The sequence below is a fragment of the Malaclemys terrapin genome, chromosome 2 (assembly GCF_027887155.1).
Source record: "Malaclemys terrapin pileata isolate rMalTer1 chromosome 2, rMalTer1.hap1, whole genome shotgun sequence".
NCBI classification, from domain to species: domain Eukaryota; kingdom Metazoa; phylum Chordata; order Testudines; family Emydidae; genus Malaclemys; species Malaclemys terrapin.
The window spans coordinates 222,682,503-222,707,594 of NC_071506.1; the positions used below are offsets into that span (position 1 = coordinate 222,682,503).

The 25,092-nt window shown below is 39.1% G+C and overlaps 1 protein-coding gene across 5 annotated transcripts in view; it reads left to right on the forward strand.

Annotated features, from left to right (window-relative positions):
• The window catches only part of ANKRD28 (ankyrin repeat domain 28), a 205,414-nt gene that overhangs the window by 143,450 nt on the left and 36,872 nt on the right, over positions 1-25,092 (forward strand). For all 5 annotated transcript variants that reach the window (XM_054020034.1, XM_054020036.1, XM_054020037.1 and 2 more), the window contains 8 exons: positions 5,366-5,508; positions 7,824-8,036; positions 13,301-13,379; positions 15,150-15,264; positions 15,722-15,804; positions 17,757-17,820; positions 21,016-21,084; positions 23,417-23,557. In XM_054020034.1, coding sequence (XP_053876009.1) covers positions 5,366-5,508; positions 7,824-8,036; positions 13,301-13,379; positions 15,150-15,264; positions 15,722-15,804; positions 17,757-17,820; positions 21,016-21,084; positions 23,417-23,557 — 907 coding nt within the window. The remainder of the gene's footprint in view (positions 1-5,365; positions 5,509-7,823; positions 8,037-13,300; positions 13,380-15,149; positions 15,265-15,721; positions 15,805-17,756; positions 17,821-21,015; positions 21,085-23,416; positions 23,558-25,092) is intronic.

Genomic DNA, 25,092 nt, shown 5'->3' on the forward strand with positions numbered 1-25,092 from the left:
CCAGGAGAGATTGCTGCTTGGACAGACGTCCATCATGTGTATCAGTAAGACAGACATTTAACATCATATTTGAGTAGGTGTTTGTTTTTTGCCTTAAGTCAAGCTTGTGCTGATATAAGTATAGCAAAGATTATATTGAAGTAGTAACCTTAGGAACTACTTCTATTCAAAAACAAGTAATGTAATGAGCCCCGAGAGAAGTTGTAGAGGAAGAGCAAAGTTGTGCTTATTCATTTTTACTGAGAAGTGCAGTTTAGCATACTTTTTCAGCTGTGATTCAGAAAGGCTTTCATTTAAAGGATTAGTGTATTACATACACATTTAAAAGAAAACCACTATAGAAATAGTTTGCATAGAACAGGGGTTCTCAAACTTTATGCACCGCGACCCCCTTCTGACAACAAAAATTACTACACGACTTCAGGACAGGGGACTGAAGCCTGAGCCCGCCCAAGCCCCACCGCCCCAGATGTGGGAGCCAAAGTCTGAGCCCCACCACCCTAGGTGGAGGGGCCAAAGCCGAAGCCCAAGGGCTTCAGCCCCAGGCAAGGGGGCCTGTAACTTGAGCCCCACTGCCCAGGGCGAAAGCCTTCGGGCCCCGGCAAGTCTGTCAGCCCTGGTGACCCCATTAAAATGGGGTCACGGCCCATTTTGGGGTCCCAACCAACAGTTTAAGAACCGCTGGCATAGAGAAAACAGAGCCTCTGACGGCTTCTGCAGAAAGGTTAGGTGATCATGTTGCTGTCAGCAGAAAAAGGAACTGATTCTTGGCACTGTTTCTAGATGGGGACTGCAAAGGAGATCACAGGCTCTACTCCCTTGCCTGCCAGGCATGGCTATGGAAGCAAGTGACCACTCCCTGTATCATTCCCAACTCCACTCTTTGTACCTCAGTTCTCTTCTTCCCAGTGAAGCTAGAACTATGGTATCAACCTGCCATCTTCAGTCTAGTTTCTTAAGCCTTGTGTAGACTAGAAAAAGTAATGAATATTTTGGGTTGGGTTTTTTTAATTAAGTTAGGTTCCTTGAGTTAGTTAACTCCATTTGAAACATCATTTAAACTGCATCTATGCTAGGTGCTAACCTCTCTAAAATTATATTTTTAGATCAAAATCTAACATGATTTTAAAGATATTAAACTGCATATATGTTAGATGCTAAGTAATGTTTTAAATGGGGTTAAAAATTGATTTTACCCCTCACCCCTTTTACTCTAGATAAGGCCTTAGAGGAGTAAAACTTCCCCTGTCTGTTACTGCAGAAGCATTGTCAGCCCAGGCCTTTGCTAAGGTACTGTTTGCTCTTTCAGTGTTGCTTTTATCTGAAAAGAGTTTTGTCAGGAAAGTATTCCCAAATCCTGACTTGAAACACAAAGTGGAAACAGGTTTCAGAGTAGCAGCCGTGTTAGTCTGTATCCGCAAAAAGAACAGGAGTACTTGTGGCACCTTAGAGACTAACAAATTTATTAGAGCATAAGCTTTCGTGGGCTACAGCCCACTTCTTCAGATGCATATAGAGTGGAACATACATTGAGGAGATATATATACACACATATAGAGAGCATGAACAGGTGGGAGTTGTCTTACCAACTCTGAGAGGCCAATTAAGTAAGAGAAAAAAAACTTTTGAAGTGATAATCAAGCTAGCCCAGTACAGACAGTTTGATAAGAAGTGTGAGAATACTTACAAGGGGAGATAGATTCAATGTTTGTAATGGCTCAGCCATTCCCAGTCCTTATTCAATCCTGAGTTGATTGTATCTAGTTTGCATATCAATTCAAGCTCAGCAGTCTCTCGTTGGAGTCTGTTTTTGAAGTTTTTCTGTTGTAAGATAGCCACCCGCAGGTCTGTCATTGAATGGCCAGACAGGTTAAGGTGTTCTCCCACTGGTTTTTGAGTATTATGATTCCTGATGTCAGATTTGTGTCCATTAATTCTTTTGCGGAGAGATCGTCCGGTTTGGCCAGTGTACATGGCAGAGGGGCATTGCTGGCACATGATGGCATATATCACATTGGTAGATGTGCAGGTTAACGAGCCCCTGATGATATGGCTGATTTGATTAGGTCCTATGATGATGTCACTTGAATAGATATGTGGACAGAGTTGGCATCGGGCTTTGTTACAAGGATAGGTTCCTGGGTCACTGTTTTTGTTCAGTGATGTGTGGTTGCTGGTGAGTATTTGCTTTAGGTTGGGGGGTTGTCTGTAAGCGAGGACAGGTCTGTCTCCCAAGATCTGTGAGAGTAAAGGATCATCTTTCAGGATAGGTTGTAGATCTCTGATGATGCGCTGGAGAGGTTTTAGTTGGGGGCTGAAGGTGACAGCTAGTGGTGTTCTGTTATTTTCTTTGTTGGGCCTGTGTTGTAGGAGGTGACTTCTGGGTACTCGTCTGGCTCTGTCAATCTGTTTTTTCACTTCAGCAGGTGGGTATTGTAGTTTTAAGAATGCCTGATAGAGATCTTGTACGTGCTTGTCTCTATCTGAGGGATTGGAGCAAATGCGGTTATATCTTAGAGCTTGGCTGTAGACAATGGATCATGTGGTGTGTCCTGGATGGAAGCTGGAGGCATGTAGGTAAGTGTAGCGGTCAGTAGGTTTCCGGTATAGGGTGGTATTTATGTGACCATCGTTTATTAGCACAGTAGTGTCCAGGAAATGGACCGCTTGTGTGGATTAATCTAGGCTGAGGTTGATGGTGGGATGGAAATTATTGAAATCATGGTGGAATTCCTCAAAGGCTTCTTTTCCATGGGTCCAGATGATGAAGATGTCATCAATGTAGCGCAAGTAGAGTAGGGGCGTTAGGGGACGAGAGCTAAGGAAGCATTGTTCTAAGTCAGCCATAAAAATGTTGGCATACTGTGGGGCCATGTGGGTACCATAGCAGTGCCGCTGACTTGAAGGTATATATTGTCCCCAAATGTGAAATAGTTGTGGGTGAGGACAAAGTCACAAAGTTCAGCCACCAGGTTAGCTGTGACATTATCGGGGATACTGTTCCTGATAGCTTGTAGTCCATCTGGGCTATCTTGATTATCACTTCAAAAGTTTTTTTTCTCTTACTTAATTGGCCTCTCAAAGTGGAGACAGGAGCTGGAAACATTGAAAATACAATTTTCAAATCATTTACTCAATCTATTAATAATAATAATAATAATTGGTGGGAGGAAGGGTCATGGTACACATGTTTCTGTTTAAATATAAAGAAGTCAGGATAGATATCCGCCCAATAAATGAAACTCCTAAATTTGTATGGGTGGATCGAGGAAGAGTTGTTAAATAACTTTATAAAGCACTGCAAGCATGCTTGGTGCTGAGGTCTGTAAAGTCTTTTGTAGTTTACAAAGTAGAAAATGCATATTTGAGAAGAAGAAAAAAAGCTTAAATGGATGGTCACCTGATAGGTCAGAATGGTTGTAAAAGTGATCTAGTCACAAATATCTGGATTTCTTGTCCTAGAAATTGCTTCACTTATACAAGTAAGAATATCAATAATCCAATTTGCAGAAATCTGTGTTTGAAGCCTGTTTTAAATTAGTCTTTCATCCTTGAAATCAGGGGATTGGAGCCATCCAGTACTAGTGTAAAATATGTACATCATGCTGGGAAATCCATACTCATAGTGCCAAAGAGTAAAACAGAACAAGATCACAGACTTTCTTCTGTAGGGGGGAGGCTTATGGCAGCTAGAAAGTTGCTGACACTTCCCAGTGAATTAAGCAGTGTTAATACCATTACTCATTGTTTGAAGCCACGCTGACATCAGACTTCAACTGTTGATAATCACTTCAGCCAAGAAGTTGATGTGTGTGACTGTTATTGATCCAGTGTTCTTAGAGATAAATATTTAAGATCTGATTTATCCTGCCTGCAGAAGTACTTTTGAGGGAATGAAATTCAGTGTTTGCGATGCCACAGCTATGTATGGACAAGCATTATCGGGGTTGTAATGAGGACACGTACATTTTGTGGTGTGTGCTCACCCAGCTGGAAAAACAAATGCTTTCTCTTGTTCAGCTAAGCTACATTCTATCTACCAATTTTAGCACATGCTACTTTTATAGACACGTAATAGGATACTTTATCCCTGGAGCATATCACTTGTCTAATTTTCATTTTTTAAATAGATTTGGGGACAGCGGAGAGGGAGGGATAAAATTAACTTCTTAATTTTTTTTAAAGAAATCAGTGTGCGTATGTTCATATACAGTGGACCGGATTCTCACTTAAGCTATGTCTATACTATGGTTTATGACGGCATAACTTATGTCACGCAGGGGGATGAATAAAACACCCTCCTAAGCAACATAAGTTACACCAACCTAAATGAAGTTATAACAAGCTAACTCCCAGTGTAGACAGTGCTATGTCGATGGGAAGGCTTCTCTAATCAACATAGTCACCGCCTCTCGTGGAGCTGGATTACCATCCTATGCCAATGGGAGAAGCCCTACCATCAGCGTAGGTAGTGTTTCACTGAAGCGTACAGCGCCGCAGATGCATTGGTACAGCTATGCTGCTGCAGCCTTTTAAGCATAGCCAAGCCTTTATTTTAAAAAATGACCTGGGGAATTAGGAGCGTATGTCCCATTGAGTTTCAATGTGGCTTAGGCTTATGAATTCTTAAGTCGCTTTTGAAAATGGAATTTGGGTTTCTAAATCACTTCGGGTAAAGTTTTCAAAAAATAACATATCTGTAAAGGAAAAATCATTTAAATTTTTTATATTACAAAGTCTAGAAATGTTTTCTTAAAAAGAGACTTATCTTTCTGCTTGTTTCTACTTTAGAAACTTCAGGAATATGAAGTCTTTTCACGATTCATGCAGGAGGCCTTAAGAAATTAAATGGAAGTTTTCTCAGTCTTCAGTTTGAAGGAGCAAGGTTCTGAGCTTTTCTTTCAAATCTTTGACAGAAGTTTGGGTTAGATAGGTATTAAATCAGATGAGCAAAAGTTTTAAATAGCTTACTAAAAATCCCTTCCCCTCTCAGTTGGATTTGAGAGCTAATGGGCTGGTTTTGGAGGTTTTAAGTCCTCCAAAAAAATCCTTCAGCAAAAACAGAAGACAAGATCTGATATTTTTTATATAAATCAAAAATCAAGGCTAGAGAGATTGTTTGGAGTAGGAGAAAATACATGGAGAAAATATTTTAGACTGCCTTTATAAATCGTAAGGAAATGAGGTAGGGAAAGAATATGGTTCTTTGCTTCTTTTAAATGAGAGTCTGTACTGGATTTTTCACCTTTAAAAGTTGATCAAGTGCAGCTAATAATAAATTGGTATTATTTTTGTAAAAGTCAGAGCACAATTGATAAATCAAGTTGCGTCTTAATATTATTTATTTATTCTTTTATTTGCCCAGGTCACATTGAAGTTGTGAAATTACTTGTGACCCATGGAGCTGAGGTGTCATGCAAAGACAAGAAATCATATACACCCCTACATGCTGCAGCATCTAGTGGAATGATCAGCGTAGTCAAATATCTTCTAGATCTTGGAGTTGATGTAAGTAAACATGTAGCCAAAGGCAAATGACATAAGAAAAATCTAAACTATTACTGATCAGGAATATAGTGGCGCAGAGAATGCTCCTTTCTTCATGATCAAGAATAATGGTAGTAAGAGTACTTCACAAGGTCTTCACTCATTTATTTATTGATTACAGGACTTCACTCCCTAGGCTCAAGTTTCTTCTACAGATTTTCACTTAAAGGTAAACTTGTCCTTAAATGGTTTCATTATCTTCCAGGAGGGAAGGAATGATCCTATGTTTAAGGCACTAGACTGGGACTCGGGAGATTGGAGTTCTGTTGCTAGCTCTGATGTACACTTTTTCTGTGACCTTATCTCTTGTTTCAGTTCCCCATCTGTAAAGTGGAGATAAAACTTCCTTATCTCACAGGAGTTTTGAGGGTAAATCATTAACGATTGTGAAGTACTCTGATACTATACTAATGATGGTCATATAAGTACCTAGTTATAAAAATATATTAACAAAAATATTGTCAGTATTTTTGAGATTATAAAAAGAAATTTATTAAACTGAATTGTAAGCCTATTAGAGTTTCACCTTTTGAGTCATCTTGCAATCTTGCACAGAGTGGCTATTGCTTCTGAAGTTGTAGTTTGAAAACTGACGTTTCTTTGTATAATGTAACTTGGAGCTCAATTTGCACATTAATGCAGTATTAGTTTCTCATATCTTAGGGGCTAAGACAAATATTTCCAAACTTAGGTGCCTAAAATCCATATTTAGGCACCTTAATATGTGGCCTGATTTTCAGAAGGATTTGGCACCCAAAATTCCTATTAAATTCAGTAGGCCCCGCAGATGTTCAGTACCATGGAACAACAGGCCACTTATTTAGATGACTAGATCTAGGCACCAAAGTGTCTACATTTAATTACTCCTGGGGGGATTCTGTGCCCCAATATTAAAAATTCTGCATGCAATATTTTTAAATTCTGCATATTTTACAAAATAACACTCTCACACCAGTTTGTTATTTTGGTAATTTATTTCAAAATAGTATTTTTGAAATACAGGAGGTCCAGCTGTTGACAGCTGGGCTCTGGCTGTCACATTCTGCGTGAAAAAATAAAATTCTGTGAGGAACATTAATTCTGTGCAAATTCTGCATTGTGCAATGGTGCAGAATTCCAGCAGGAATAAAATTTTAGTTTTAAGTCCCTAATGTTCATTTGGGGATAGCAGTTCTGCTGTTTAAATACCTCAACCATCCTCTGTGAGGTTCTTGTTGTCCATTAAAAGGGATCTGCAAAGACAATTTGCAAAAGATAAAAGAACATTCTTCATTTTTAACTGGAGTTGTCAGAGCATGTTGCCTCTGCAGACCAACACTCACCCACTTTTCTGCTTTGTTTTTCTAGATTATTACTATGTATTTGGAACTGGCAGTAAGGAATTGAGGGAGGTGGAGTCACTGGAACTTGTCTATCAGTAATGTGATAACTTTTGAACACTGCATCCACTCAATTCCAAAATTTCAGGGAATGTTTTAGGCATCAGTGAACAAACCCTATTGATTTTGGTGAAAACTGGGGGAGGAGGGAAAGAAGGAAATGGGGTCACATGGAGCCCTTTCCATTCATCTAGCACACCCAGGAGCTTTAGCCACTTCTGTAGTTGTCTATAGATTAAAGAACTGATTGATGGTATCCATTAACATGTTCCAGCATAATGTATGGACATAGGGCATTCACAGAGCCCTGGCATGGTGGATGAATTGGTGAAATAGAAGGGGATGGCAGTGTGGCACACAGGCATCTTGAGGGGCTAAGGAATGCAAGGAGACTCCATTGCAGACAACAGGGTGTGCCTACAAAAGCAAGAAAGTCTGAGACCCTCCATTATACAATCTTGATGTTTAGATCAAGGGAAGGGTGTGTACTTGCCACCAATGTCTCTGCATTATAGGAGCTTTTGGGGCTCATAGAATCAAGGTACATATCCCAACAATGTGGATCTTCTGTGGTAATAAATTGGAGATTTCTATTTACAAGTGGCAGAATACCTTCCTTTCACACAACTATTCCTTTCACACTACCAAACACTTTAATTATCTCCTCTCAGAGAGGTTACAAAGTATTCCATTCTAAAGTTTTTTTGGTCAAGGAAATCCAGTCCAGAACACATTTAATGTACCGTTTTGTGGTATTCCACAATGCAATGAAGACATCCTGCATAACAACAAAAGATGTTCTGTTGTACATAGTTAAATACGATTGCATGATGGCATAAAAGAAGTTTGGTAGAATTTCACAGTATCTTAACTAATCGTCTTGTTTTTTCCCATCAGATGAATGAACCAAATGCCTACGGAAATACACCTCTTCACGTAGCTTGCTACAATGGACAAGATGTTGTAGTAAATGAACTTATAGACTGTGGTGCTAATGTAAATCAGATGAATGAGAGAGGTTTTACACCTTTGCACTTTGCTGCTGCATCAACACATGGAGCATTGTGTTTAGAACTTTTGGTCTGTAATGGAGCAGATGTAAATATGAAGGTAAGGAAATGAATCTAAAGGTGGATTCAGTAAGTTGTAACGTACAATACATCTGTCTTTATATCAGATACAATATTTTAAATTACAAGGTTTAATATATTTTTATTACAATAGTACCTATATGCCCCAGTCAGGATTGTGGAACCTTGTTGTGCTAGGGGTTCTACAGACAACGAGTATATGACAGTCCTTGCCCCCAAAGAACTTACAATCAAATTTAAGATGAAACACAAACAGTGGATATACAATCTGAAGGAATAAGGGAGGAAAGATGAGGGAGACAATGAAAGAACATGCAGTTAGGTGGGCCCACTAAATAAGATAATTGTCAGAAATCCGTATTGGCCATTATCTGTTAGAAGTATCCCATATGCATAACAGTAAAAGTGGGTTTTGAGAAGAAATTTTAAAGAGGTTAGTAGTTTTAGAAGCTATTTCTGAGAGTACTCCATAAATAAGAACCAGTGTGGAAGAAATCACACAAGTGTTTGTGGGAGAAATATACACAGGCAAATGAGGCTGGCATCATTAGTAGAATGGTGAAGGGCAACAGAAGATTCTAGAGTCAATAAATAGGGAGAGGTTGAGTTGTGAAGGGCCTTAAAGGTAAGGAACCAAAGCTTGTACTTGATGCAGTGGAGACCTAGCCAGTAGAAGGACTCAGATTGCTGGCTGACATGGTCAGCATATTAGGGCCCCAAATGGACTGAGAGAAAAAATGTACTCCTGGCCATAATTCTATGGCTGTAGGACTTGCCATAGAATCCACCTCTGTTGCAGAATTTAATATTTCCTTTGACTTATAAAATTTAAATTTCTAAGCCTTATGGTTGCAAAAATAAGTTTGAATATAGAAAAATGCTGTGAGGTCTTCCTAAGTCTGCAAACTAAGAGCCTGAAACAGCTAACTATTTTAGCACGAGGCTCACTCAAGTCTGATGATGACAGTTGTCCTCATAAACATTCAGGTAACGTGCCTGTCCATTGTTGTTGATGTGTGGCTGGCTATTGAGGTAGAGACAAGGGGAAATTGTTTTTTTATGGAACTAAGAGTCCAAAATCCTTCCCCACCCTTTTCTCCCCCCCCCCCCCCCCCAAAAAAAAAAGAAAAGAAAAAGAAATCTGGTTATCTCTGCTCCTGCCCACAAATGGCAGGAATTGAAGAGATACATCCCGCCAAAAACAGCAACTACCTCCAAAATCCTGTGCTGCCTCCTGTGCCTTTCCAGATATCAAAAGCGCTAATTGGTCCCATTCCTTGCTACCAAAATGCCTAGCATGAGGACTAAGGGGAGCAGGTTCTATGGAGAAGCAAGAAGTGGCTTATTGATAGATATGCCAGAGGTCTTCAGTTAGCTACAGCCCCTGATATCTGGGGCAGAGGACATCTGATCCACTTAAGTTTCTAGATTTATTTTAAATAAATGAGGTTAACGAAAGCAATAAAAATAAATGTATGAACAAATTCCATTAAAATAATGTGGGAAGCCAGCAAATCCTGGTCAGCTTTCAGCCCCAAGAATAATCTGGCACACTCAATCTCAAAGCCAACTGATAATTATATTTCAGCCAAATGGGTGATATAGGAAAGGTCAGAACATTCCGAGGTTGAAAACCAATATTTAGACTACAACTCTGATGCCCAATATCTTTCTCGCCACCCTCCTAAACATAGGGTTCATCTTTGAGTGATAGTCCCTATTGTATTCCACTGGGGGTTTACGCATGTGCACCATGCACCCAGAATCAGAGAGTTTGAAAGTAGCGTCTGTTAGTCTTTGCATGCACCTTGACTCACCTTGTGCTTCCGTCCGAGGCAATAAATGGCGGGAAGGACCGACTGCATTTCCAGTTCTTTCTCACAGCTGAAGATCTGGGTCAGAACCTTCATCGTCCTTTTCTGATGCAGTTGTAAAAAGCATAGTTGTAAATAGTTTTAACAGTAATTTTACTAGTTTTATTTCTTTCTTGGTTTTAGTAATTAATAGTTTTAATGTTAGTTTAGAGTAGACTTTAGGGACTTCTCTGCTGCCCCATGTGGGTCCTGGATTATGCCCAGAGCTCCAGGGTACAAACTCTGCGCCTCCTGCATGCGATCCTTATCTATCAGCGATGACCACCAACACTGCCTCTACTGCCTGGGAGAAGCTCACATCATGACTAATTCAGTGAGGAGTTAGCCTCCCACTGCTATATCCGATTCCAGTGCCAGCAGAACCACCCCTGCTGACCCAATAGTGGGGTTTATTTGGGAGATTAGGATGCAGTCCCATAAGCATGGGACTAAATCTTTCTCAAAATCCAAGGAAATCAACATTCCCTCCACCAGCTCGGCCCAAGGGGATGGAATGCATTCCAAGTCCCACAGGCACGAGAAGATGACCCATAAACAATGGGATCCAGCAGTTCCAAGCAATGAACTGTTGGTACCGCCATCTCCAGCACTCCAAAAACACACAACTCTTCTGTGCCGGGGAAGATCTCAGCGCTGGTACCGATGACTGGAAAAGAGAGGGTGCCCCTCACACCAAGGACATCCGGGTCTGTGGCTGCATCCCAGAACACTTTTGCTTTGCCGGATCCATTTGTGGGGAAGGGTATATATGAGCTTACAAGAGAAGTTTAAGGGCTTTTTTACACTGGTATAAATGCAGTGGAATTGCATTAAAATTAATGGAGTTATGGGTTTATATTAATGTAACTAAGATTGGTATTTCTCTCCTGCTTTGCCGGTGGTTATTTAATTAAAATGGGAATGCTCTTTTTTTTTTTTAGTTACAGTTTTGCAGGGAAGGAAGGAGATTGACTTAGTAGTAGCTTTATTTTGCAGAGGTGGTTGTAGTAGTGTGAACTTTTCAGTAATAGAGTATTCCACCTCTGCTCAGTCAGTTCTGGTTTTCAAATATTGAGTAGGATGGTTGTTCCCTGGTTTAGGGCCAAATATCGACTTTAGATTCCTTGCTTTCCCTAAGGATTATTACTTTAGTTAAAATAGTAGGATTTTATAATGTTGTGGTTTTTGCTTCTTTAGACTACTTATTCAGTAGAGTTTATTGTAAAACTTTTCAGCGATATGTATAGAGGATTTCAGCTGTGCTCAATTTTTTATTTTCAAATATAATCTTGATTTTTGGCTTTTAATGCTAAAGTTCAAAATATTTGTAGTTTTTGACAACTGTCATAAAAATACAATATTCTATTCATAATCACAAATATCTTACTTTGTAAGTTTAGATATCTACTATAATTCTCTCCGCTGTCACCTACTTCCATGATTTTTAGAGATGTAGAGGGGGCATAGGTGGGCATCTGGGATAGGAGGAGGATGCATGTGTGCATATGCTGTGGACCTTGATGAGTGGGTGTTCTGGAAACTCTGAAATGTCCACTCCAGAGTCTTGTTGGCTTCACCTCTGGGAAGAAAGCATACAACAGATTAGTGAGCGGCAGAAATTTTAGACTTTTGATATGTTTCCCCCTTCATCTGTTTTCCACGGGAGGGGGAAAATATAGGCTGTTTTGGCAGGTACAAAATTGTCAATATCCATATAGTAATTTAGATCTTTAAAGCCTAGTGACTACTGCTCAACACTATTCCTTTCCTGCAACATCCAGTCTAAAAAGAGTATAGCAAACTCAAATAATGATTTTCCACATGTAGAAGTATATTATGGGATGTATAAGGATGTATGTATTGTATTTGAACTAGTATCAGCTGGATTCTTGAAAATAAATGATCTCAGTGGTCTGAGTTGACTTGATATATCTAATTTTAAGTGAAACCATGTTTAGGCATGTATGGTTGACCACTTGAGACTACATGGTGTTCTGGGCTTTTTTTTTGCTGTGTAATAACAGTGGCTTCTCCTAGAGATTTGTGTTTTTGGAAAATAAGTATTTTATAGACATATATTGCCTGATAGTACATTATACAAGAGACCTGTTTTTTAATCTTCTGTTATCTCACTTCATTGAGCTTCAGTGAATGCAACCAAATAACCATTAGCCTACAGCTATTTTACCATAGGCTATGATCATGTCAGATCTCATATGCTTAGTAAGGGGAAGCTTGATCAGTACTTAGATGGAAGACTTCCAAGGAAGAAAGGAAATATTTGAGCTTTTCAAATATTTCCAACAGTGGACTGATGCTGCTGTTCATTGCCTAAGGAATCTGTTCTGTGTATACTTCTCCCAACTTATTTATTTTAGAATCCTTAAAAAGGCAAAACAAAACAAAAACACTCATGAAGGAAATAGTATATTCCTGAAATCTTACCTGTATGTTCTGGTTCTGAATTGAATTGCACACAATCAAGATATTTAGTGGAGAAGTTCCCGCAGCAAGTTTAACTTTGTCCCCTTGCAATAGGGAATTTTGTGTTCATTCTACTGTATGCCGTTAATTAACATGTGTATGTACACCTAAGGGAATAGAAAATGGTATAGTTTTTATATAGTAATATGATGGTTGCAATTTAGTGTCACATTGCCTAGTATTGTGTGTGTGTGTGTAACGTTTTTTGTGTGCATTTAGATTTTTCATTAACCTATAATGAGCTAACTATGGACTAAATTTCATAGGAGAGACAGTTTATGAATGTATTTAGATAGTGCTGTTAAAAACTAGAATCCCCTCTGTTAAAGTTGACCTAATTTCAGGGTACCTTTTCTGGGTGAGTTGTTAATTGTACTTTTCATGTGTGTGTCAAATGTACAGTATCCTGTGTGGTTGAATAGTTTGCCTTAAGGATTACTTGTGGTTTGTGATGAATTACTTATGAGTTGCATTTTGAATTAACATCAAAGAAACAGATGAATATTTTAATGTCAGTCTTCTAACATATTTTGTAATGTTCTGTAATAAGGTTCTCTTATTCAGTCTGAATACAAGTCAGTTCTTTAAAAGAACCTTTATTTTTTTGGCTTTAGATTTAGGGAAGAAGTAAATGTAGTTCTTGGTGCTAAGATTATCTGCTGCCACTATCATCTTGATTGTCCTAACAGCATAATTCTGAGTGAGTGTGCATCATTGAGTTGTCAGATAGAGCTGGAGAAGGGATTAACAAGAACAGGATAACAGCAGTGTTGAATAGCCTGCAGTGTCATCCTGGTTTTTTACTACCAGCAACTGTTTTATAGTAGTGTGGAGAGGGAATTGAAGGGGTTGGTGGAAAAGGATCACTTCTCCTTGGTGATTTTGGTATATAAATGTAGCTGGCTGTGGGTTGATGGTTTTTTATTTTTGTTTGTTTTATTTCCAGAGTAAAGATGGGAAAACACCATTGCATATGACAGCAATCCATGGTAGATTTTCAAGATCACAAACCATCATCCAGAATGGTAAAAAGAAAAAAAGTATTTATGTATATATATTGAAATGTTAAAGACATTTTCATATTCTTGTTTTGCTATGGCCAGTATTTCAGTTAGTGAGGTTTTTATACTCTGATGAGATGCATATAGACTCTACCCATCTATATCTTCACTTTAAAGATGGAAAACCAAGGGTATTTGTATTATTGTCCCTTTTCTACAGCATTGAGTTACAGAAACAATTTGCCCTCTACAGTAATGGTTCTCAAACTTTTGTACTGGTGACCCCTTTCACACAGCCTCTGTGTGCAACCCCACCCCCTTATAAATTAAAAATACTTTTTAAATATTTAACACTATTATAAATGCTGGAGGCGTAGCAGGGCTTGGGGGTGGAGGCTGACAGCTTGCAACCCCACACATAATAACCTCGCAACCCCCTGAGGGTTACGACCCCCAGTTTGAGAACCCCTGCTCTACCGATACATGACAAGAGACCTGCATTTACTTGCTGTCCATTATACTCCTGCTGGAATTCTGCACCACTGCAGAATGCAGAATTTGCATAGAAGTAATGTTCCCTGCAGAATTTTATTTTTTCACACACAATTTGAGATTTCCACCAAAATGCTTCCTTTTTCCGGTCTTGTGTGTTTCAAATGTATTACAATGGAACCACGAGTATCTGGTCTAATTGGGACCAGAGCCAGATTGGATAACCAAAAATCCAGATAAACTGGAGAATGGGCAGTGGGCAGGGTTGCCACCCATCTGCGTTTTACCCAGACAGTCCGGTTTTTGGCTTCTCTGTCCAAGTGTCATTTAGGGTGCCAGGTGCCTGGTTTTTGACCAGAAAGTCCAGTCTAAAAGGGGACCTGGCAGCCCTCGGGCACTCAAACCAAAAGTCTGGTTACTGTGGGGTGGAGGGTGCGGGGGGTTGTGCTGAGCAAGTGATGCGCGGGGCCTCGAGGGAAGAGGTGTAGCAGGGGCAGGGCCTGGGGAGGGAGGCCTCAGGAGTCCAGTTATTAGCAATTAGAAAGGTGGCAACCCTAACCAAAAGTCTGGTTATCATGGGCTGGGGTGAGACTCCAGATTATTAACCCATGCCAGCCCCTGCTCTGTTGGGGCTGCCTGTTATGTACAAGCAGGCTCCCTGAGACGATTTCGCGAGCAATGGGGGTGGGGCCTTGGGGGGAGAAGGTGTGAGGGATGGGGGCAGGGCTCGGGGGTCTGGTTACCAGCAGCTAGAAGGATTGCAAACCCTAGTGGCGGGTGATCCAGGTGTCAGCCCTTAGCGGCTGGTGGTTTGGTTAATAAGGAGAGCCAGATAATGGAGGTTAAACAAGGTTCTGTTGTATTTAATTTCACTGAAACAAGATAACTGTCAACAAAAATACCTCAAATTCTGTGTTAATATGCCTATAAGGAATCTGTTTGTCAAAAAACATTTTCTGAATCTTTTTGGTTGTCTGTATTGTTACAGACATACTTTCTGGCAAGTATTTTGTAATAAATTACCAAAGTAATCGAAACTGGCCTGATTATATAGTGTTATTTTGACAAATAGCAATTTGCAGAATTTTAAAATATTGTGCACAAAATTTTTATTTTTTGGCGCAAAATTCCCTAGCAGTACCATTAGTACTCAGTACCACTAAAACATTTTAAATTTTTAAACCAAAAAAATCACTCTTTCGTTACTTTTACTTTAAACTTGTTAATCTTTAACACCATTTTGCTAACAAACATATGTGCATGTACCGTTTATGTGCATTCACACTAACTTTTATATTGTAGGAGCTGAAATAGACTGTGAAGATAGGAATGGAAATACTCCTTTGCACATTGCAGCTAGATATGGTCATGAGCTACTAATCAACACCCTAATTACAAGTGGTGCTGACACTGCAAAGTAAGTAACTAACTTGGATATAGGCTAAAATAGTTCAGAAATGCATTAATTAGAAAGCCAGAGTAGTGTATTGTTTCACATTACTTTCTTAGCTCTTTAAATGTTCTGAGATTAGAAATGCATTCAGTCATATATTCTTTGCAGATACTGTATCTTGTTATAGTGTCACATCTCATTGTAGTGTAAACAAAAATCAGAAAAGAAATAGTGGACTGTGTTGCCAACTTGTACTTCCAATATAATAGTTGAAATATGCAAACCAAAACCTCATACATTTTAACTGACTGTCACTCTGAATGAATCATTATTTTTAGATTGAAAGTAAGCTTCTTAACATATTAAGAGATTTCCTCAGATCTAATCATTCTAATTAGATTTTGTTGATGAAACCCTATACATGTGCAATTTAGCATGCAATCTTGATTTTTTATTGTAATGAGACTATGATGTATCTTAGGAGAGGTGTACATGGGATGTTTCCTCTCCATTTGGCAGCATTAAGTGGATTTTCAGACTGTTGCAGAAAGCTCCTTTCATCAGGTAGGATACTCTTAAAAATGTGTTGTGGTTACTACATATACATTAACCTTTTAGTACTTTCAGTTATATTTCACAATATTTAAGCCCTTTTTCAATAGTACAAAGAAATAATCTGTTAGCTTGTTTATAGCTGAGGATTGTGCTGGCTAGTCTGAGCTACCTTGCATAGTTAAAGATGGAGCAAGCTTTCTGTGGTAAGCCTAAATTTGAAAACTTGTAAAACTTTGCCAGAACTGAAGCAATATGCCTGAAATTTCAAAAGTGTGGTCTTGTGCGCACATTTTCTGGAGGGATTGAGACAAACTAAACAAGTAGTTTAGGAACTATAGTGGCTCAAAACCTGAGGTGATGATATCACTTTAATATCTTCTTAACTTGTCCCTCGAACTCCAAATTGTCATGATTCCAATACAGCTTTGCCTAGAACAGTGGTGTTCAACCTGTGGCTCTACAGGCTCTAACTGCTAGGCCCTGGGGGCAACTGCATTAAGAAGAATGTTTGTGTTTGATTATGAATTAAAAACATGTTCCCTGAGCAGCACTCTGCGACTTTCAAACTGAAGTGTTTAATCAGACCCTTCACTATGAAGAAACAGTACAGGGTATTGCTTCACCTGTGACCCCAGGATCAGCTCTGCTGTGAGCTGGAATTATGCTGAACAGTGTCAGTCCCTTTTCAGCTGAATACCTACTGCATGGCAAAGCAGGGAAGACTTACTAATTTTGGCTGCTCCATAGTCTGCTTCCCTGGTGAGAGATGGAAGCTCCAGGGGGCTCAAAAGGGAAGCTTGACTGTCTGTCTTCAGCCTAGGAGAGTGATTAGCAAAAGGAGGGCTCCCTTCCACACCACAGGGAAGTAGGGAAGCCCAGGGGAAGGGGGAAAAAGAAGAGAAGCTGAGGAACTGTCATTTAGGCTTCTTGATTCTCTTCTCCAGCACTGGTTAGAGCATCTTGCTGTAATTTGCACCAGCTGACAACTGTCCGTTAGGTACCATGTGACAGCTGGAGGATAGGCAAAGCTCAGCATGCTCCAGCCACTTCCCCTTTCTGTCACAGTGCAAAGTTGTACTAGATGTGCACCTACAGGAGACTTCTCTGTGTCAAGGTAATCTCCATCAGAGGATTTGCAGATGATTTCCATTGTGTATGTTAGTTGCACAAAGGGATGTGGACCAGCACACACAATCTAAAGCATCAGTCATGGTTGCTTGACCATTTAAAAATTTTATATGTGCAGCACTCAGTCTGAAAAGGTTGGACACCAGGAGCCTAGAAACTCCTTTTTAATAAGTTGATGTTGGTGAAGATTGATATCTTTGACTAGTGTATTTTTTGTGGGGAGGGAGGTGAAATTAGTTGATTCATATATTAAGAACCCTTCTGGAATCTGAATTCATCCACCACAGTGATGCAACCCTTGCAAAGTCCGTTTGTCCCTATATGGATGACCATTTTGGAGACAGTGGAGTCAGGCAAGGTATTAGTGTGACGAGATGGATTGTTCAGTGAACAGAACTGAGAAATACTTTGTACTTTGGGTGAAGCCTCCTAGGGGGGTTAATGGGAGGGAGAGTATGAAATAGGGGCAATGGAGAGGCAGCCCATATTAGTAATCTAGAGACCACTTCTCAAATCAAATCACTAACTAGCTTTATGTGTACTCTCCATGCGAGATGGGACACATATGTAGAGTCCATCCAGTTTGGGCTGAAGAAAGAGGGGAAGCATAGTGTGGGGGAAAATTTGGGGAGAACTGGAATTCATCCCTGTGTAGTTTACTAATTCCGGTCACTAAGAAATTCTTAAATTAAGGAAAAAATTTGTTTCAATATTTACTGTTGTAAATAACATAAACTTACTTGATGGCATTACAGCCTAATTACTGAAGGGCAGTTTGGTGAAGGGGTTGAATTAAATATATGGTTTCACAGTATACGAACTTATTTTTGTAGGCTTTGACATAGACACCCCAGATGATTTTGGCAGGACCTGCCTTCATGCAGCTGCAGCTGGAGGGTAGGTAGAAGCTCTGCCTTCACTTTTAATTTTTTTCTTAAATCATTGATCCTGATAGTGTTTTCCTCCTTTTTCTCCCAAGGAGCTTTGTAAGTGTGAACATAATTTCAAGATGGCTTCTTTCTACAAGCTTTAAAAAGGCATAAATTGCAATTTCTACTCAGTCATCAATCATTTATTGTAATGGCCAAACACAATCAGTTATTCCTGGGGGAATTCCGCATCAGTGCGCATGCGTAGAATTCATGTACCCCGCAGATTTCTTTGCTTCCCCACAGAAAAATGACTTCTAATGGGGAAACAAAGGGAGGCCGCAAGAGTGGTCACACGCTCCTCCCCGGCAGTGTACGCAGGTTGGTTCTGATGCTTGGAGCAGCCAGTAGAGATGTAAATCACCTGGGGGATGGGCAGGGGTATGTGTGTGTGTGTGTGTGTGTATGAGTGAGACACTCTGTCCGTCTTGCTCCCTATTGCAGCATGTTCAACGTGGAGGGGCAGGGCTTTGGGGTGTTTCTGAGGAGGTAGGCCTGGGACAGACTCTGTCCCTTCAGGCAGAGCAGAATGCAGCAGCCTGCCTGCTTAGTGAATTGCTTCCATTGTCTTTGTGAATTCCCCCAGGAGTATAAAACAGGTATAAAAGTTTTAAGGCTCCTTTACATTACCAGAGGGGTGTAAAGGACAGTATGGCCTTATAAATGCTTATGTTGCTTTCGTGATTAGAACGGGTCTAACTTTTTGGACTGAAAGAATTTCCTATCAAAATGTGCTCCATGAACTGTTTGCTAATTCCTTTTCTGGAGATGGTCAGTAGCCAATATAAATTGTGAGTTTGATTTCCCCAGTCCTCACTTGTTACATCAGGCAACTGAAGAGCACTGAGCATATGGCTTTATATATTTGTTGACTATTAGGAAAGGGGGTTTGGGGATTTCCTCCAATGCTCCCCGCTTCCATTCTCCATCCATTATCTTGTAGTTTAAATAAATTACGGAAATAATTGAAACCAAAGTGATTATATTGCATTATTTTGATAAATAAAATACGCAGAATTTTAAAATATTGTGTGCAGAATTTTAAATTTTTTGGTGAAGAATTCCCCCAGGAGTAATCAGTGTTTATACCAGGTTTGGGATTGGCTCAGAATGGATTAATTTTACTTGCATCTTTTACTACCTATCGAAAGTATAGACCATGTTATTTAGGGCAATCATTTACCAGAGTCCTATGTTAGGAGCACTTCAGAGACACATGGTGAAGGGGTACAGTGCCACGACCTCACCTGCTTTCTTCACTTATCCCCTTTCCATCGAGTTGCTCACAGTGGGGCATAGGGGCTGTAATTCTGGCCAGCCCTTTGAAATAGGCTATGCAGAGTTGGGGGAGGGCTCCGTACTGCCTTACCCCAGGCACAGTTATGTATGAGCTAGATACAACTTTACCCTCTGTGTGTGTATATCTTTATAGTATATGCTATTCGTTGTATTTATAAACATCTGGATATTAGATTACTTTTTTCAACAAATGCAGGGGGCTAACTTATTTTTGATTATTCACGAAGAAAAAATGTTTAAATGTTTTTACCAGCATGTGAGGGAAGCTGAGGATAGCATGAATGTGCACACAGACAGTATCAGGGGGTAGCCGTGTTTAGTCTGTAGCTACAAAAACAACAAGGAGTCCGGTAGCACCTTAAAGACTAACAGATTTATTTGAGCATAAGCTTCCGTGTATAAAAAAACATGCATCTGAAGAAATGAGGTTTTTTACCCACGAAAGCTTATGTCCAAATAAATCTGTTAGTCTTTAAGGTGCCACCGGACTCCTTGTTGTTTTCACACACAGTAAGAGCCTGAGAAACCTGTATGTTTAGCATATTCCTGCACATAGATTTGTCAATAGTAAAGCTAAATCATGCAGTGCCAACTGGAGTTCAGTTAACCAGAAGCAAGGACATTTTGATCAATAGTGCTCATAGATGGATTGTAATGTGAAGAATTCAGACTATAGAAGAACTAGGATTTGACTTGTTTCTCTAGGTGGGCATCTTAAGGAGTGCATGTAAACATATAGGCCTTGATTCCGCAGACACTTCATGCATGTGACTAAAGCACAATATTAGTCACATTAACTTTGAGGCCGCCCATTAATAAAGCCAAACATGTGCACAAGTATTGGGAGGATCAGTTTATTAGTTACTATAAAATTAGTGTACAGAGTAGCTATTCAACGTTGCCTAGAAAAATTGGGCAATAGATTGTTGTACATGCTCAAGTGCACACAGCTTTCAAGAAATCAGATGGCCAATGCTGCATGCACATATCATTTTAAAGTCATATAATAAAACCAAGGGTACTTTTTATGTTTTTTTGTTTGTTTGTTTGTTTTGGTGGCTGTTTACTGGTAGAGCCCTGCAAATTGGTGGATATCCGCAGATGCAGATTTCCGTGAACCATTTTTGCGATCATTAGTGGATGTAGATCCACATTTTATATCCAAAGCCTAGCAAATCTGCAGATATCCTGTGTATCGTTTTTGCAGATACAATTTTTTTATCCACGTAGGGTTCTATTTACTGGTATAAAATATCCTTGGAATAAAAATTACTCACTTGTGATGTTATCTCACTCTCATCCTCACATTTAGGCTTCACATCATAATCTTAGTAATTTTCCTCTCTCTCTGAACAATGTTTACAGCGATCGCCATAAATAGTTTTTTTTAGATTGTGTTCTTCATAATGCAGTATCAAAGATAGCATATGCATTGCAAACTTTGTTTTTCCTGGCACTTATTAAAAGTCTTTAAAACAAAAATGTATAGGTAAAACTTGCCATGGGCTGAATCATGGCAAAAAACTCTTAGCATGTATTCATTTTTTCTGTTACGTTTCCATCAAATTAGAAGTGTATTTACTACTTTAGGACAATGCTCTTGTTGATTTCAAAAGGCACACTGCATAAACATCAACATTCCTACATTTGGACCAAGGACAGTTTATGGTCCTTTAATATTTTCTTCAACAACTTTAAAGTCTGTTTTTGGTGGTGTTTTGTATGCAAAACATAGTTTGATTCATTATCAGTAAAAAATATTGTTGTGTGATAAATAACTGTGTAGCAATTACGATAGTTTGTAAAGGGCACTGTGTGCTTGAAAATAATTTAATTTGCAATCAATGTTGCATTAATTTAATAGGAATTTGGAGTGCCTAAACCTTCTGCTCAACACTGGTGCAGACTTCAACAAAAAGGACAAATTTGGGAGGTAGGACACAACATTCTAAGTTTGTGGATTTTAGAACTTTATTAAAACATTCACATAAGTAGCACAATGATTCTGTGTGAAGGAGCCCATATTCCTTCACAATACATTCCTTTTGGAGTGATTGTATTCATAATAAATTGTTGGAACCCCATCCAAGTACTACAACCAATTTAGTCTAAGCATCTTATTGAAAGTTTATAATTATAGAAAAGTCACAAGATTTGATTTGTTACATTCTGTTATATAGTTGTTTTGTGTATTTTAATATGTATTTGTTTTTTCTTCCAAATTGTCCAATTGATCTCATATGTTACTGTAACTTGAATAAAGATGTTTTTGGTGGAAGGTGCATTCTGATGGGTTTAAGTGGCTCTCAACCTGTAGATTTACTGGTATCTCCTCATTAGCCCACCTGTCAAGGCTATAAATGCTCTTTATCAACCTGTTTGCTTTGCCACTTCTGAACATTTTGCAATCTTCTGTATTTTTTAAAGTAAAATCTAAATTCTTTTAATAAAATAACTTTCCTTTTTACCTCCATCCATCCCTTCTTCATATAGTTTTCTCTCGCTTTTGCTCTCACTCATGCTTTTACTTTCTTCAAATAACTATTGCTAGTACCAGATTGTTATTTAAGTGCAGACAGTGTGGTTAGTGCTTGTGCAAGATACTAATTAAAGACAGCCAAAGAGATTACAGTCAGAAAGACTGAGAACTAAGAAGAGATGCTCTGGAAGAACCAGAGGCAAGAATTTATCATAATTTAAAAATATTGTTCGTAGCATCAATGGTTTAGTGGAAATGGTCCCTCAGTCCTTGGTTGAGTGACAGGAGTAGGACTCCAGAAGGAGACACAATTCATAGTCAGATACTTCTGCTGAAGTCCTACTTGCACCCTTGGCTGAGGATAGAAGGGTTAATTGTAGTAGTTTTCCCTGTGGAAGCTGCACTTAAATTTTTGTTGGGCTGCTGATTATATTTGGACCAGGAATGAGATTATTTGACATTCTTGACATATATTGAGAGATGAAGAAAGGATCTGTGGGGAAAGAGATTTTAAAAAAAAGAGTTATCATAGGTAGGGAGGAGATAAAGGGGATGAGAGTAGTGTAGTAACTTTAAAAAAACAAGATGTAGGGCAAAATTTTCAAAGCACCTAAGTCCCTTGTCAACAGTGACTTAGGGCTGGTCTACATTGGGAGGGGGGTTGACATAAGATATGCAACTTAGCTACGTATCTTATTCCGACTTTGGGTCCTCGCAGCGCGGGATCGATGTCTGCGGGTAGCCTGGACGTACCCTTAGGCTACTAAGTCTCTTTTGAAAATGGAACTGAGGGCATGTCTACACTGCCCTGAAGTTTGGACTAAAAAGTAGTGGTGTGCACTGATATTGAAAGTGCCGCTTTGTAACTCTCCCATGTGGATGCTGCAGAAATGAACTTAAAGATCCAGAGTTCACACTCTTTGAAGAAGTCTGTTAGTGCAAACTTGGAACCTTTGAATTCGTGTCCACATGGGGAACTGTGGTGCACACTATTAACAATCCCTCTGTCCAAATTGCGGGGCAGTGTAAACGTGCCCTTAGACCCCTCAGTCACTTGGGGTAAAATTTTCAAAAGCACCTAAGTCATTGACTTCTGAAAATTGTTTATATACTATATTATGTTTGGTAAGGGTTTTTCCCCCTAGGCTGAGTAATTCATCAATACTATATTTTCATATGAAATTCAAATGTCAAGTTTCTTTAAAATCAAATACATATTTTAAAAAATCATAATGTTTTATTTTTTAAACAAGCATATATTTTTGGTACATTAAGACAGGATAAAACAAATAGACACTCTGTAGGACTCCACATTAGACCTCAGTTCTGTCCTCAAAATCCTACTGAGCACTCCACACAAAACTACTTTAGATGTTCTGCAGGAAGGGTTAAATTTCACCCTAAATAAACAGTTGAATTTTGTTCTGGTCTGTCTTGGTGGCTTTGCACTATGGATGATCAGATTTGTTCATGTTTTGTCAGTGAATGGCCTAAAATTAAGTTGTTTGAACAAACAGAGGTTTCAATAATTCTTTCTTTCTTTTTCCTGTGCATGTATGTATACCTCTCAACACACACAAGCTGCCCATGTATTGGCTGACAAATATGTACCCTGGGCTGCTATTACATTTTTTTAAATGATTTTTATTGAACCATGTAATATTTACATATATTAGAACTGAATTATTCAGCCAATAATAAAATGTTTTTAAAATTTCATTTTATTTTGCATTTTTGTCATTAATCTGTTGCATGTCTTTCTCTTGTATTTGAATGTATACTAAAGAACTCCACTTCATTATGCTGCTGCCAATTGTAATTACCAGTGCCTGTTTGCCCTTGTGGGATCTGGAGCTAGTGTGAATGACCTTGATGAGAGGGGTTGTACACCATTGCACTATGCAGCTGCATCAGACACAGATGGCAAGTAAGTGTCATGTCTTATACGAAAGGGTGAATATTTAAAGACTTCAGAGCTGTGTATTTTGTTTGCTTACTTTCTGTAATCATATATGCCAAATGTAATATTTATATTTCTTTGAAGATGGCTAAATGGTATGATTATTGGGCTGTTAATAATATAAGAAATACTTTGGTTTAAACATGTGTTTTCCCACCTTCCCCCCATTACAGCAAGGTGTATTGTAATCTTTTGGATTTTAATGTTGAAGTCTTAATGGGCTATACACTGTGGATTAAATTCCTGCTCTGCACAAAATAAATGTGATTTGGGACTTGGCGGCTTGAGACTTCCTGATAACTATACTAGAGGAGGCGTTTTTTTCTAAAAATTCTAATATTTAAGCTCTAGAGGACTGGAAGCAATATATTTTAAGTGATAGGTCCTTGACTCTGCCATTTGTTTCCCTTGCTGGATCACCAGACTTAATATTGTAAGACCAGTCTTAGTTATCCTTGTCCTGAGGTAGGCTGAATGTAAAACATTTATTTAAATACATAAACATTTTAACATGTAGAAGTAACAAACAAAAAGAGAGAGGGTGATGGTAACAGTGAGAGGAACATGTGATACAGAATAGCTGTGCATAACTTGTTATGCTTTTTTGAAGTGTAAATAAAGATTAGATAATACCAGTAATTGCTACTGGCCATTTGAGTAGCCATTAAAGTATATGTACCCCTTCCATGTAAAGTGTAGGTTTTTTTATTGTTTACCTGCTACTTCTCTGTTAGGTATGTAATCCCACTTCCTGCTGGCAGTTGTTGAGGGGTATTTACTTTAATTATCACTTGGAATCTTGGAGCTTGGAATGATTTCACAGTTGCTCTCAAAGTGCTTGTCTACATTACCCGCTGGATTGACGGGCGGCAATCGATCCAGTGGAGGTTGATTTATCGTGTCTAGTGTAGACACGATGAATCGACTGCCGACCGCTCTCCCGTCGACTCTGGTACTCCATCAGGGCAAGAGGCGCAGGCGGAGTCAACGGGAAAGTGTCAGTCGTCGACTTGCCGCAGTGAAGACACCGCCCTAAGTAGATCTAAGAACGTCGACTTCAGCTACGTTATTCACGTAGCTGAAGTTGCGTAACTTAGATCGATCCCCACTCCCTCCCCACCCCCCCCGCAGTGTAGACTAGGCCAATGCCATCAATGCCTCAGTACCAGAGTGAGTCTGCAGGTTACATTATTTTGCCAGCTGTCTTGCAGAGGCTAAAGGATGAATTATGATAGTTATATTTCGGTGCCTTTGGGAAATAACACAAAGAATGATCTCCAAAAATCCCTGAAATATTATTGTTCTGATGAACCGTTGGCTCTTTGGAAGATAGACTGCCAAGTAGTATAACCTGAGAAGCAGCTTTTTGAGTGTATGCAGCAGTATGCTTAAGATCAGTTGGGAAACAAGTTCTGTCCGGCTCACATTCAAACAGAGATTAATAATAATAATAGTAATAATAAAAACAAATAAAACTAGAAATTAATATTGGGCTGGAATAT